The sequence below is a fragment of the Stigmatopora argus genome, chromosome 5, assembly GCF_051989625.1.
Source record: "Stigmatopora argus isolate UIUO_Sarg chromosome 5, RoL_Sarg_1.0, whole genome shotgun sequence".
In the NCBI taxonomy this organism is placed as follows: Eukaryota; Metazoa; Chordata; class Actinopteri; order Syngnathiformes; family Syngnathidae; genus Stigmatopora; species Stigmatopora argus.
Genome location: NC_135391.1, coordinates 18,300,733 through 18,316,312, shown reverse-complemented (window position 1 = coordinate 18,316,312; position 15,580 = coordinate 18,300,733). Strand labels below are relative to the sequence as shown.

The following is a 15,580-nucleotide window of genomic DNA, read 5'->3' as shown; positions in this document are numbered from 1 at the left end:
GGGACTTCTTTCACGGCAAAGACCTCGTAACGTAAGATAAAAAAAATTAAATGAACTTGGATTACGATGCAGACACACTCAAAAATAAGTTTAATCGAACCTAACACTAAACTTAATTCTAATTTTGTTTGACATTTTGATATCTTTCTTCTCCCGGTTGGCTCTTTTTGCCCCGCCTCCACACTGACTTTCACATGCAACCTAGATGTTTGCTTTTGTATTCTTTTCAAAATATTCCCAAAATGATGCACACAAATGTCCTCACAATAGGATAACGCACGATCACTTGCCAACGAGAAGTAACATATATAACTCTCGTATTAGCGATCGCCTCGCAATGACTAACGGGAAAAAAAACACTGAAAAAATGCAACGCTCCGCCCAGTGCTCGCAGAGACATTGCAAAGAGGGAGTTGCGACCAGAGACATTACACAAGGGAGTTGCGGGGAGAGAGACAGTGCCCATGATGTTCTTATGAGCAGCATCTCGCGTCCGCTGTCTGCTCGTATATCGAAATTTGTCTCGTATCTCGAGATAATTATTTGCTCGAAATTTTACTCGTATCTCAAATTGCTCATATGTCGGGGTGGTCGAATGTCGAGGTACCACTGTAGTTACCGTTTTTTCTCTTTTGACAAAATTCTCACCTCATCTCAATTTCTGAACCACTTTATCCTCATTAGGGGTGGTGCTGGAGCCTATCCCAGCTGACTCCAGGCCAGACGCGGGGTACACCCTGAATCGGTGGCCAGCCAATCGCAGGGCACAAGGAGACGAACAACCATGCACACTCACACCCATACCTAGGGGCAATTTAAAGTGTCCAATCAGCCTACCATGCATCTTTTTGGAATGTGGGAGGAAACTGGAGTACCCAAAGGACACTCACGCAGGCCCGGGGAGAACATGACGTGACCTGGATTTGAACCCAGGACCCCAGAGCTGTGAGGCTGATGCGCTAACCACTCGCGCCACCGGGACGCCATTTAACTAAAGTAACAAGTCAAAATAAACATTCATTTAATTTCAGGTCAGGATCACAGGAGGCAGAATCCTATGCTAGCTGACGTGTGGTGAAAGGCAGAGTACACCCTAAACTGGCCGCCAGTCAGTCATAGGGCAGACAACCATTTGTACGCACAGTCACATCGCTACTGAGCAGAAATCAATCACACGCTGCCACAACCAAAGTCAAACGAATAAAGCACGACATAACGGGTGCCCAACTTCCTTCCTCGAGGGCCCCTATCGAGTCTGTTTTCCATGCCTCCCTTTAACAAGACACCTGAATCAAATAATCTGGATCTTTATTTAGCTTCTGGACAACTTGTTGATGAGTTGATCAGTACAGGAGAGGATATGGAAAAAAGACTAGATAGGGGCATTCGAGGACCGGAGTTGGTCATCCCTACACTATACCAATGATTTACTGTTTAGTCCTCTGTTAATGTTTGTTGATGTTATCCCCCACTTTTCTTTGATTATTTCATAGGAGTAGATGAAAAATAAATTAAACAAATGACCATACATTGAGTATACATACATTTTTTCTTTTTACATGAAAAAAACACATTAATAAGTAAAATATATTTACCACTACCCATTTTTTTCTAAAGGGAAATAAAAATGGGGGCAGAAATTATTACAAATTTTAAAAATAAATAGATTTTTTAAAATAGGTAATAATCCTGGGGCATAAAAAGGATTTGGACAATTTTTAGGTCAAAAACGTCACTAAACAGTTGATTGGCGATCATTCAGCCCTATTTTGCCTGCCATTGACGGCACTAGACATCAAATTAATTTGGATTGGGAGGGTTGAATGAAAGAAGGTTCATTTGCCCTGTTCCAGTCAAAATAGAATGGACGCCTGGCGCTGCCCATGGCAGCCAAATAGGTTAAATAAAACCATGGATTAGCCTCTGTAAGTGCCCTTTGCAGGCAACCATAACTACAATGGGGCCCACGACAAGGATGAGTTTGGCACCTCAAAAGGTTTCAAGCCTGATTTTACACAAGCACGAGACCAGCACACCAAACCTGTTGTTTTTTAGTCATCTCGTCGAGATCAAGCTATTTTTACACTTTTTTTCTGTTATACAATTGTTTACTATGTCTGACCTTGATTGGTTACAGAACACCTCGACACCGTTGCTCCCTTGTGGGAGATTGTTTAAATAATAAAATGTCACGTCCCTGACGCTTCTAAAAGCATTGCTCGCGATCGTCTGTTTACATCTCAAATGCTTTGTGTTTATTCCAAGATGTTAACCCAATGAAGTCTGATTAGGTATATATATTTTCTATTCCGCTTATTCTCACAAAGGTCGTAGGGGTGCTGAATTGGTGACCAACCAATCGCAGGGCGCGAGAAGACGAACAACCATTCATGCTCACACTCATACCTAGGGGTAATTTTGAGTGTTCAACCAGCCTACCATGCATGTCTTTAGAATGTGGGAGGAAACCATAAAAAAACCACGCAACCCCGGGAGAACATGCAAACTACACATTGGAGGAACAACCTGGGATTGAACCCAGGACCTCAGAATTCTAAAGCCAACAAGCTAACCACTCATCTGCCAGGCTGCTCCTTAATTAAACTACAAAATGTCATGAATTGTCTTGGCTGCGCAACGGAGAATGCAGGAAGCAGAAAAATGAGAGGGAAGTGCTGGTGCACAACGTTATTGTATTTTAATGCTAATGATAATGCACAAAATAATAAAAACTGGGACAAAGTCAACTTTATAAAAACAAAACGGGAGACGCACACCAAACAAAAAGGCAAAACACTACTCACAAAATCCAGTACAGGGAAACACGGGAAAAAAACTCCCATAAACATACCACAAAACACCGGGGTTTAAATACGCAGACAGGGGTTGATGACAAAGTACGAACACCTGGGTCACACAACAGGCAAAAACGTATAAAAATCACGCAGACAGGACACACAAGGAAAACACACTCATCCATCAACCCCCAAAACGTGACAAAAAATGCCATTTCTGTACAAATTACATGGGGATGGTGAGTCTTCTGGTCACTTTTCACTTCTTTTTTTAAACCTGTCCTGTTCAGCAGCTTACACGGGCCAATTGCTTTTCAATTTGGGTGAGGAAGGAATACACTCACCCACCGGTAATGTGAATTGTGGTGAGTTTTTCAAGAGGCATGATGGTGTTAATGTCACAGCTGGCATGTGTTTATTTCTTCTGCGTTCTGCTCTGTGGCATCCCAGTCATCTGTGCAGTCAAAAGCTCTCTCATTTAACTCTTTCATTTCCATTGACAATGATAGAGGGCCAATCATGTGCTGTCCAATCATCTTTCCACTGTGAATTAAATGAGTTTAATTTGATTTTTTAAATTATATTTTAATTGTTTAAGTGTACTAGTGCCCTACAACTGGCTGGCGACCAGTTAAGGACTTTTGCCTGAAAGTCAGCTGGGATAGGCTGATAGCTGATCGTTTGCCACTTCAAATGGACAGGATGTCTTGTTGTCAATGACAGCCGTTTAGTCATGAATAAATGATTATTAACAAAGACATATTTACTAAGGTTTTGTTTATATTCATTTAAAAAAATGCATCAAGAGCTAAGCCCGATATGAACTGGATTGGACATATATCACCCACAATGCCACTCACGCACTTCTTCACTTTTCCCAGTTAAAAACAGATGAATACATGAATATAGAGAAAAGTTCAGGTATATTTTAGTTGAACTGGTAAAATCATGTTTGATTAATTTTTTTTTTTTAAAGTTCATAAATTGATAATATTTGGTCCATAATAATAAGTTCTCTTTTGTTCTTTAGACAATGTAATATATTTAGGTGAATTGTGGTGGATTTTTTTATTTTAAAAGGCTATAAATGAGTTTATAAATTTTAGCAATCTGTCAGTGGCAGCCAATGAGTTAAAGAGACTGTGCTCTGGTGATACCCAAAAATTGAACAAATGCAACTGATATACAAACGTGATGGCAGTGTGTTTACAGTTGCGAACATCCATCTGTCTAGTGCGTATGATTAGGCGGCCATTAAGCGAGGCACATATCGCTCGTGGTCGGCTCAAGGCCCCCTCTGCACTATCTCACCGGACAAACATGCTGTCAAGATGTGTGGGCACATGTACAGATACACTCATTTCCATCTGGGTAGTCATAATGGTCTTATCATATGTACAGTAATGGTTGTCTGTTTGTTTTGAAGCCACATAGTAAAATAACAAACCAGGAATTAGAGTATGTTTCCAGCGCACTTGCGTTTGAAGCTTTTTCTCTGCTAGGCTGTTACCTCTGCCACAAAGTAAAGCCTTTATAGAATGTATTCGGTTATATAGGATTGTGTTCAAGATAAGCCACAAAGGAAGAAAATGATCATTATGAAACTTGCGGGATATTGTTAGTAATATGAAAGGAAAGATGTGTTTAAATTTTGGGGTAATGACTTCAAACTCACAAAAGTCGAAATAGAAATTTTGCGATGACGTGAGAATGAGCCTCAAGGCCATTTTTTTTTTTAATGTATACATTAGAGATGGGCGATAAAACAATATATATTCAATAATAGAAATACTTAAGATTCCACAAATCCCTGACAAATTTACTGTAGCTTTCTCTAAATCCATCTTGACATGTCATAATTTTCCCCAATGAATTCTTCAGTTGACATTCTTTCTTCCAGAAGATCTGTGTCATTTCATACTACTTCATAAATTTCACCAAGCCCGGAAGAAAAAGTACTTCTAGGTAAATGATCAAAACAGCCTCCTTATGGCAAACTGTAAGAGTAAATCACACGCACACAGGAGACACCATATCATGGTGGGAATCAGAACCAGAGGATCGACTAGTCGATCTGACAGAGTTCAATTTCATAGTTTAACCACTTGGCAACAAACCAAGAAAAATGTGCATATAACAACTAAATATACCTTCAGTCGTCTTCACGACGCCATCTAAATGTAATCTGAAATCTGTGTGGTGCCTGTTATGTGATAATTCAGAACACTGCCTTCAAAAACTCCTAGCTAGCCATAGCACCGTAATCATTCACTAAACTCATTGGCTGCCATTAACAGCATTAGACGCCCAATCCTGCTTAACTGGGAGGGTCGGACGAGCATTTGTTCATAACTATTCAGAGCCAGTTCTCAATGTTTAAATGAATTTGATTCATATATATTTATTTCCTTGTCAATAGCATTAACTAGCTTGAGGTCGCCTTAATTCTCACCTTTGACCTATTCTCTTACAATCATATCACCTACCCTGAAAACTTGAGGTGAGGTGGATTTTTATCAGAAATGCGAGCCACGTGAGAACTTATGTCGTCGCGCTTAATTGAAAATCAAACTTGCTTGCCGAATTGGACGGCAGAGAGCATCAGAGAAGGGGGATTTTTTAAAGAAATGCGAGCCCCGGGTGACGTTACGGTGGACGCTGCGGTGTAAATTTAATTTCCCGGCCAGTCGGCCGGCGATTCGACGGCCCATGCCCGTGGTGTTGCCTGGGGCTTTGGCGGCCCGTGCCCGCAGCATCGGCCAGAGCTTTGGCGGCCCGTGCCTGCGGTGTCAACCGGAGCTTCGGCGCCCCGTGCCCGTGGCATCGGCCGGGGCTTTGGCGGTCCGTGCCTGCGACGTCAGCCGGAGCTTTGGCGGCCCGTGCCCGCGGGGTCGGCCGGGTCTTTGGCGGCGAACGAGGTCTGCCCCAGAACAGGCAGCGACAAGTTTTTTGGAAGGGGATGCCGGATTATTTTATTCAAAAACGAACTGAAAATGCCAGGCTTCAAACGGATGGCATGTGTAGGAATGCTGCTGGCTGGCTTTATGGAAAAGCCAAGCTTAATCAACAAATTCGACCGTCCTCATGGTTTAAAAAAACAAGAACAAAGACTATATTTTGACAGATTCATTTATAACAGATAATGGTATTTTTTAAGTCGTTTTGTACCTGACATGTTTAGTCAGGCGAGTACAGTAATCCCGCGAATATCGTGGACAATGGACCTATGGCCACAAGAAGACAAAGGACTTGGACTAAAAATCCCATTTAACTGTTTTTTGATTTATTTATATCAAGCGGAAAGGAACTATTTTCACTCTGAGTACAGTATTTAGAGTAGTTACATTTTTAAATATATACATTATATTTTGATATTGCCGCCTCGTAGTGTAGAGGTTCACTCGCCTGACTTCGGTGCGGGCTGGCACGGGCTCGATTACCGCTGGTGGTGGTATGATTGGGAGTGTTTGTCTCTACATGTTAACTTGTGTACTTGTATTTCTCTGTTGGCCTGAAAACATGTATTGTGGTAGTTATAATAGGTGTGATCCTACTTCGTGGTTTTTCGTTTATCGCGGCCATGTCTGGTCTACATTAACCATGATATTCGAAGGATTACTGTAATCCTTTTATTCAATCTCAGCCAAACAGTTATATGGCACCGAATACACAACCGTAGTATTCACATCTACTTAGTATTCATAATCTAATAAATTACAGATTACAAAATTTTATTTGGGCCAATAACAAAAATTAATTTTAATTATATTTTTTCAATATTCTAAAAACTTCTATTGATTAATAAAATCAATTTATTGCTCAGGCCCAGTCAGGGTAGAATTTCTAAAATATACTATATGATCTCTGGCACCCCTGCAACCTTTGGATAAATGAAATTGTGTTTTGCAATTTAGAACAAAGTGTATCCTACATTAGGAAATGTATGGTAATCGTTACTTAAGTGTGGTTTTCAGATTGAAATATCTTATCCATTTCAGAAGTGGATGTCTTTACCTACATGCAAGGACAATACAAAACCTTCATTGATTGGCAGTGTTTTCTGAAATATGGTTGGTGGGCGAGCTTCAGACTCTCCAAACATGGAGGTACCAGTGTCTCATTAGCAGCTAGTGACAAAGGAGGAGCAACTGGCAGAGCTTTTGACAATGAAAACTGATACCACAGTGCTTCTTTCCACCAAGGACAATGAAACGAAAGCTATTGCTCCTGGCTTCTCAGAAGTCAGAGTGAAGGCTACAGCCTGGCCGAGGTGGAAGGGCACAGTACGTCATTGTGTCCGTGCGGGGGTTCATTTTCCTTGATAGGGAACGTGTCATCTTGTACTCTCGCTTGTCCAAAGGAGGATCGCGAGGATAGACACAACATATAGTGAGGTTATCTCAAGTGGTTTTGTTAATCCCTATATAATAATTCCTGATTTTTTGTGATGTATGCCAAAACGTGCTTAGCAAAGTTTAAATAGTTTTGTATTTTAGTTTTAGCTACTAAGTGGGGGTGCTTTGCAAAGCAAAGCTCGACACATGTATTCCAACATTTTTTTTCCTTTTGCTGCCAATCAACACTATTTCAACACTGATACTAGGTTCAATGATTTGCAAACTTTTTTAAGCCAAGAAACCCTGTTTTCATTTTTTAAAAATCCCCCCAACAGCAAAACATATGTATTTTTTTCAGCCTATATTAACAATATAAAGTCGTGGACTAAGTTGAACTGAATAAAAAAATTGTGATATTAAAAATAATATAAAATTATGTATATATTTGTAATCATCATCAGTCATTTGTATACACTCATTGTTAAACCTGTTGATTGAGTGGGTATCATTGCACCTATGGTGAAAGATTACCCTGTGATGCCTATTTCTATACAGATTAGGTAAAGACTTCAAAGACTTTCTCCAAGGGAAAAGTTTTTCTTTTGATCGCTACTCATGCTTGGGCCTTCATCTGGATCTGAATCGTGTCCTTTGTTTAGTTCAGAATTCCCATCTTTCCTTTAAAAAAATTCCATTGTTGTTATAGTTTTTCTAAAGGATACCCATAGTGCAACAATCACCTTAGTGAATAAATAAATGAATTAAAAAAAGCATAAATAAAGGCATAAGTAAATAAATAAACAAATGAACAGATGAATTAACAGATATATGAACGAATCAATAAATAAATAAACAAAACTAATAAATAAATAAAAATCCTACCTTCACTTGGTGCATCACTAATCAGCAATTAGCTACTTCTCTCACTCTCTCATTTTCTGAACCGCTTTATCCTCATTAGGGTAGCAGGGAGTGCTGGAGCCAATCCCAGCTGTCTCCGGGCCAGAGGCGGGGGACACCCTGAATCGGTGGCCAGCCGATCACAGGGCACAAGGAGATGGACAACCATGCACACTCACACCCATACCTAGGGTCAATTTAGAGTGTCCAATCAGCCTACCATGCATGTTTTTGGAATGTGGGAGGAAACCGGAGTACCCAGAGGAAACCCACGCAGGCCCGGGGAGAACATGCAAACTCCACACAGGTGGACGTGACCTGGATTTGAACCCAGGACCCTAGAGCTGTGAGGCTGACGCGCTAACCACTCACACCACCGGGCCGCCTAATGAGCTACTTGTTACAACCTATTGATACAGGAAAGTATTACATGATTACCAATCATTGGACAGCACGGACATTTAGCAACAGCGTATTTGCAGATTTAATTTCAAAAAATATTTTTGGATTAATTCAGGGAAACTATATGATGTTCCACAGTAAAATAGTGAAAACCCTAGTGCATGAAGTGATTGAAAATCATTGCTCTATTAAACGTTGGTTCTTATGTAATATTAGGATGCTAAAACCAAATTTGTACTTAGTTTTTTTCAAGATTCAACCTTGACTTTTTTTGCAATTCAAAAATTTGTGCAAAGCGTTACTTTTATAATAAAGTTGTTATGTAGCTGGCAGGCGGCCCGGCGGATGAGTGGTTAGCGCGTTGGCCTCACAGTGTGGGACCTGGGTTCAAATCCAGGTTAGAACCTTTCACTGTGGAGTTTGCATGTTCTATGCCTGTGTGGGTTTTCTCCAGGTACTCCATTTTCCTCCCACATTCCAAAGACATGCATGGTAGGATGATTGGACACTCTAGATTACCCCTAGGTATGAGTGTGAGCCTGAGTGGTTGTTTGTCTCCTTGTGCCCTGCGATTGGCTGGCCACCAATTCAGGGTGACCCCCGCCTCTGGCCCGAAGTCAGCTGGGATAGGCTCCAGCACCCCCGGCGACCCTAGTGAGGAGAAAGCGGTTCAGAAAATTAGATGAGATGTAGCTAGCACTTAAGAATAGCCCAAAAGTAGCAAAATAATAGCTGTTATACCCGTTTTAGACAGGTGCAGACACATTAGACTAACATTAGGGAAAATAAGACACACCTCACTGCTGGCAAAGTGATATTTGAAAATAATTTGGAAATATGTATACAATTCAAAGGACTGAAACATGAAACTTAAAATGAGCAAAATATATTAAGAAGCTGGATGAAAAAACACTGATTTAAAAAAAAAACACTAAATGTATATTGGAAATCATACAGGGGAAAAATGATGGCAGATTTGAAATTGGCAAACAAAAATTATATTGACTCAATAGGGGAAGAAATGCCACACGTTGTTTCATGTTTAAGATATGTCGGGTAGTGTTACATCTATTTATTTCATGAGTTATTGATTATATCAATGAGGAAATTTTATTTTCAATCAAATTGCTTGTCTTTTTGCTGGTCGTCAGAAGCTTACACTGGTAAATGGGGTTCACATAAGTCAAAATAGCCATTCTACGAATAGCTAGAAAGAAAAGAAGCATAATAAAGGAATGGAGAATCAGCATGCTGCTTCAAAGAAACCAAGACAATAAGGTGTCTCAGAGAGTTGAGCCAAGCGATTCATTCCACCAGCTCCATCTCCTTCCTCCCTGAATCCATCAATCACGCGTGAGCCAGCCAACGAACCGAGCAAGGAGCACGTCGCCGGGTCGATCAATCACTTCCCTGTGGGTCAATGAACAAGCCCCGAGGAGAAGTTCAAACAAGAGGCCATCAGACACCGGGGGACTTGGAAAATTTCAATGATTAATGATTTGCCTTTGAAATTCTGCCCAGGAAGGAATTAGGGATGGCAGATAATGGAAAATATATTCATTTGAATTATTTCGATTGAGGGCAGATGGGTGGTTAGCGCGTTGGCCTCACAGTTCTGAGGTCCTGGATTCGATCCCACGTGATCCTCCTGTGTGGAGTTTTATGTTCTCCCCGGGCTTGCATGGGTTTTCTTCGGGTACTCAGGTTTCCTCCCACATTTCATAAACATGCATGGTAGGCTTGTTGAACACTCTAAATTTCCCCTGGGTATGAGTGTGAGCGCAAAGGGTTGTCCATCTCCTTGTGCCCTGTCAATCGGCTGGCCACCAATTCAGGATGTCACTTGCTTCGTGCCCGAAGTCAGCTGGGATTGGCTCCAGCACCCCTTGCAAGGATAAGTGGTTCAGAAAATGAAGGAATGAGTGATATTTTGATTGATTTGGAAATCAAAACTTCGCTATTCATTCACCTACCGAACCTCAACATGAAAGTCATAGTGTTCCTGATTGTAATCAACCCTTGTTTATTTAAACCCAGTGTATTTGTTAGTCTTTGTTGGATCGTCTGCTTTGTTTACCCCATGCCAAGTTACCCATCTATGTTCCATGTTCTCCGTTTCCCCATGTCTTCTGTCAGGTTTGATTTTGTGATTTGATTTCTAAGTCCTTGTTACTTTCTAAAGATTCCTGCCTTAAGTTTTAAAGTTTTGTTACAGCACTAGATGCACTCATACATTGCCTGCTTCCCTGCATTAGGGTCCAAACACGTTCCACGCTCAATGCCACACTTATCGTAACAATTTCATATCTATGGCCTTGAATGGTGGACACTTGGTAAATTATGAGTTGTTGTTTTTAATCTTGTACAGTATGTATTGCTACTGTATTGATATATGAATAATTCTTTCTGGGAAATACACATTTGCCCCCCAAAAGGGTGAGGTATAAAATTATTAAACTCAAATCTAAAAGACATTTGATTCATTCCCTCCAATGACAAAAAGTTTTTGGTATTGGAGAGGGGAGGTGAATGAAAGTGTTTCATTGGGATTGTCCGATCCATTTTAAACTGGAGTTTAGATCTTTACATTTTTTCAGTTAAAAATCTAACAAACAAAAAACAGTAACGATTCTCTTTTTTAAAAATATTTTTTTATATGATTTTCTCTGAGTTCAAATAGGTTGGATCTTTATCTCTACCGATTTTCCAATGCTGTTATAAATATACAGTACCTATCTAATTTCTTTTGGGATTTTCTTTTCTTTCTTTTTTTTCTTGTAAGGCAGTTAGGTTTGAAGATTTAAATCCCTAAAAAAATATCTCAAATGATTCAAAGAGTACAAGAAAAACTTGGCCCGGGTTCAACTTCATGTCACAATCCACATACATCTCAGTCGCTGGCAGCTGTTGTTTGGATTCTTCAACTGAGCAGTCAGCTTTCACGTGAATCAGAAACATGCAGACACTTTGTATGTTTATCTTCCATAAGTGCGTATTAGCATGTGTGTCGAAAATGCTCAGACCGTCACGGCTTTCGACAGCATGAGATGGACGGATGCGGACAATCTAGTGAGCTATGATGACCCTCTTCTGTCACTTTAAATAGAACCAAAAAGCAAAGGAGAGAAAAAAGAAGGCCAGAAGCTATCACTCACAGGACAAGGCTGTGAGGCACAAACTATTTGTCGCATTCCTCCTTTTTTTGGAATGTGACGGTGGGATGATAATGTAGCAAACAGGTGTAAACCGTGAAAAGGGATCAGTGGGTTAAAAGAAGAGCGCTCAGTAGAGAGTGTACCTATACTAAGGACGACTAATCCCAATGTGTCCTTAAACAAAATTAACTCTTAACATCCAGGCTTTTTGTGTTATTTAATAAATAAACACAGTGGCTGCCACCGACGGTAATACAAGTTCAATTTGTTTGAACAGAGGATAAACAAATAGCCATGCCAACAAACAAGTCCCAAACTGATTTATATTCAGAGCAGAACGACAAAACAAGACAAGTTTCCAGCAGGAGGACAAAAAGAGCCACATGATGGGATGTCTTTTATTGTAAACGGCAGCCATTGAGATTAATAAATAAAAACATTCAAGCCAAATGAAAAGGTTGCTCATATGCTTCCTTTGTTTCAGTGTTGAAAATTGTAATTTGATGAAGTTACTGTGTATTCAAAGCAAAAACAGCTGAATTTTAAAGCAAGTCTTGTTCATCTATTACCGTCACTCAAAAGTTAGACAATTGGCTCCCCTTGTCACCCGTACATGAGTGATGCATGCAAGACAATTACAAAAAAAAACACAATCCACACAGAAAAGACATCACAATGTGTTCCAATTTCAATAATAGTTCATTAATTGTTAATGATATTATGCCAACATAATGTATAGTAGTATTCCTTCGTTTAATCATCTTCCAAACCGCGCATCCTCGAAAGGGTTGCGGGGGTTGCTGGAGCCTAACCCAGCTGACTTTGGGCGAAATGCAAACTACACCTTTCGCCAATCCGCCAAAGGGCACACAGAGTGACAAACGACCATACATACTCACAATCATACCGCTACCATCGCGAATTGAACCCACGCCTGCCTGCGCCAAAGTCAGGCGAGTGAACCTCTCAACCAGTGTTTCCCAACCTTTTTTGAGCTGCGGCACACTTTTTGCATTGAACAAATCTCAAGGCACACCACTAGGTGAAAATCTTCTCATTTAAAACTATGTTACCTATATTACCATTATAAAGTCGTTCTCATCAAAGTTTTATTAACAGGAATTAAATAAACCCAACAAATGATTCCAAAATCATTTTTTTTCACACCGATCTAACATCATCAAAGTTGATGTCCGCAGACCCCGAACAGCTTTCAGTTCGACTTCTGTTAGAATAATTAATGCAACGTTTTTACAACCTTATTTTAATTTTTACTTTTTCTCCCAAAATTAAACAAAAAAATAATGTGCTCACAGAGACTATACATAGCCAAAAGTTGATGCCCCTGAAACCAAACAACTTCCGGTTCACATACCATAAAAACAGGAAAATGACTTCAATCTCGCAATATTACGACTTTTTTTCCTCCCAATATTACTTCAACCACCTAACATTAGGAGGAGAGCCATTTAGTGCTCACACAGACTTAACATCGACAAAAGTTGAAGCCTGGAAAACCAAAGAGCTTCCGGTTTACCTCACATAAAAATAAACAACAAAATGACTATCATCTCATAATATTACGATTTGAATTTGGTTATAGTACAATCTATGATTTCATATTTCAATTTTAACCTCCTAATAGTTCGATTTTAATCTAATTTTTAGATTTCTCTCTTGGATTATTACGATGTGTGACTTGTAATTTCCCACGGCACACCTGAGCATCGCTCACGGCACCCCAGTGTGCCGCGGGACGCTGGTTGGGAAACACTGCTCTAAACCATGAAGCGGCCAATGTAGTAGTGGTAGTTTAAACAGACAAAACCAATAGTGAGAAGCTTCATTCAATAATTGGATGTCATTACTTGAGAGAGAAAAAAATGTATGCTATTGTGTTGGATAGATTTAGGTTGCAACACTACTTGATGCATTTAAAGTTTGGGGCAGATCAGTTTAATGTGAATTCAAAAATAAAATCCGTGGTGGGCGGGGGCTGTGTTAATGTTATTTATTAATCAATTTTAAGCAAATAATTAAAAATGTACTACATCATGGCATATCGTTAGTGTAACTAATACTAATAGCCCATATGAAAAATTTGTAGTGGCTAATCTGGAGAGTACAGCCGTGATTTATAGTTTGAAAAATATGATAGCTAGAAAGCAGTTCCAGTGAAAGGGCACGTGAATGCTGAAGAAGTGACACTCAAATAAAATGCTGAGGGATTACTTGAAATGTAAGCATTGGTTATTTTAGGACTTTGGATACAGTTCTTAACTGTTTAACCATTTCCAAGACACCCTGTAAAATCTGATTTATTTGTAGCTGGAATAGAATTTGGGAATTTGGACCTTTGAATAAAAAAAATCTAGGAATTTTGAGAATGATTTACATAGATCCCATGATGCCCTGAATAAGGTGAACAGAAAGTGGGAATGGTTTGAATTATCGGATGGATACGTTGAGAAATATGCAAAAATGAGATCCATCTTGGAAGAAAATTGTTCCAAGATGTTCTGAATCAGATATTCTCAAGTTGGAAATGCGAAAATGGGAAATTCAAGGGCGTACTACTGTGTGATATAGTTTTTCAGAACGTAAAATATTCACGAAGGGAACCCTATAGCTCTTACCTTGCACGGGCGTTTTCAACCAGAAGAGTCCGATTAGTAGAAGTACGAGCCCCCAAGAGTGGCTCCGCAGGCAGAGAGGCACCCTTCCTCCCCATACTGGCATGGTCCGCTCGACTGCCCCTCCACACTGGCTCCGCACTCCTTTGGATCGCCTAGGATAGGACGACGGGGGCGAGATAGCCCGTCGAAGCTGAGCTTCCGTATTGCGGCGACGTAACAAAGTCCACGGGGAACCAACGCACGCACCGGCGGCAGGTAGAGCAGCTCGTCCTCGGACCTGAACTGACAGTAGCACACTGAGGGGAAGAGAGGGAGTATACTTGGTCGGTGAGGAGGGAGGGAGCCAGGGCTGGGAGGCGGGGGGGTTGGTCGTGGGAGGAAAATAAACGGGGGCAGGGAGCAGACAGGAGAAAGACCAGGTTTAGCCCAAAAGGGGGATAGAGGGGCCGCGGGGGTTAAGCGGGCGGGAAGGAAAAGAAATCAGTCTTAGGGGTGCTCGCACTACTACCAGATCCCAAGCGTGACCGACTTGACCCAGATGCCTGGCAAACATTGACAGTTTATTAGTGCTGCTAACGGGCTTTATGTTAACGCATTGGCTGTAGTTGACGTTGGTAGACGTCAAAATCCTTTTGACTGGGAGGGCGAATAAATATTAGGGATGTCCCGATTTTGACTTATTGACTTCTGATGCCAATCGGATGCCCGTATTTTTAGACCAGTAAAAATAATTCATTCATTCATTCATTCATTTTCTGAACCGCTTTATCCTCCGTAGGGTCGCAGAGGGTGCTGGAGCCAATCCCAGCTTTCTCCGGCCCAGAGGCGGGGCACACCCTGAATTGGTGGCCAGCCAATCGCAGGTCACAAGGAGACGGACAACCATGCACACTCACACCCATACCTAGGGGCAATTTAGAGTGTCCAATCAGCCTACCATGCATGTTTTTGGAATGTGGGAGGAAACCGGAGTACCCGGAGGAAACCCACACAGGTGGACCGACCTGGATTTGAACCCAAGAGCTTTGAGGCCGACGCGCTAACCGCACAGCCGCCGGGCCACCCAGTAAAAAAAATTCATTCAATTTCCTTACAGCCCATCCTCGAAAGGGTTGCAGGGGTTGCTGGAGCCTAACCTGACTGTCTTCGGGCGAAAGGTAGACTCCACCCTAGATCTGTCGCCAGTCAGTCATAGGGCACACAGAGAGACAGTCAACCACTCACACTGCTATCGAGTGGGAATCGAACCCAGACTGCCCACAACAAAGTTAGGCGGAAGAACCACTGCACCATCGGGTGCAGCATATTACAAACTAAACTTAAACATTAAAGTGAGCCCCGCAGGTCCTTCCTCA

The 15,580-nt window shown here is 41.1% G+C and overlaps 1 protein-coding gene across 1 annotated transcript in view; it reads right to left on the bottom strand.

Moving 5' to 3' along the window:
• bmpr1ba (bone morphogenetic protein receptor, type IBa) overlaps nucleotides 1-14,537 on the bottom strand; it is a 38,032-nt gene extending 23,495 nt beyond the window's left edge. The window contains exon 1 of the mRNA XM_077601221.1: nucleotides 14,226-14,537. Within this exon, the coding sequence (XP_077457347.1) occupies nucleotides 14,226-14,328 (103 nt within the window). The 5' untranslated portion in view covers nucleotides 14,329-14,537. The remainder of the gene's footprint in view (nucleotides 1-14,225) is intronic.
• Nucleotides 14,538-15,580: the final 1,043 nt, after the last annotated feature.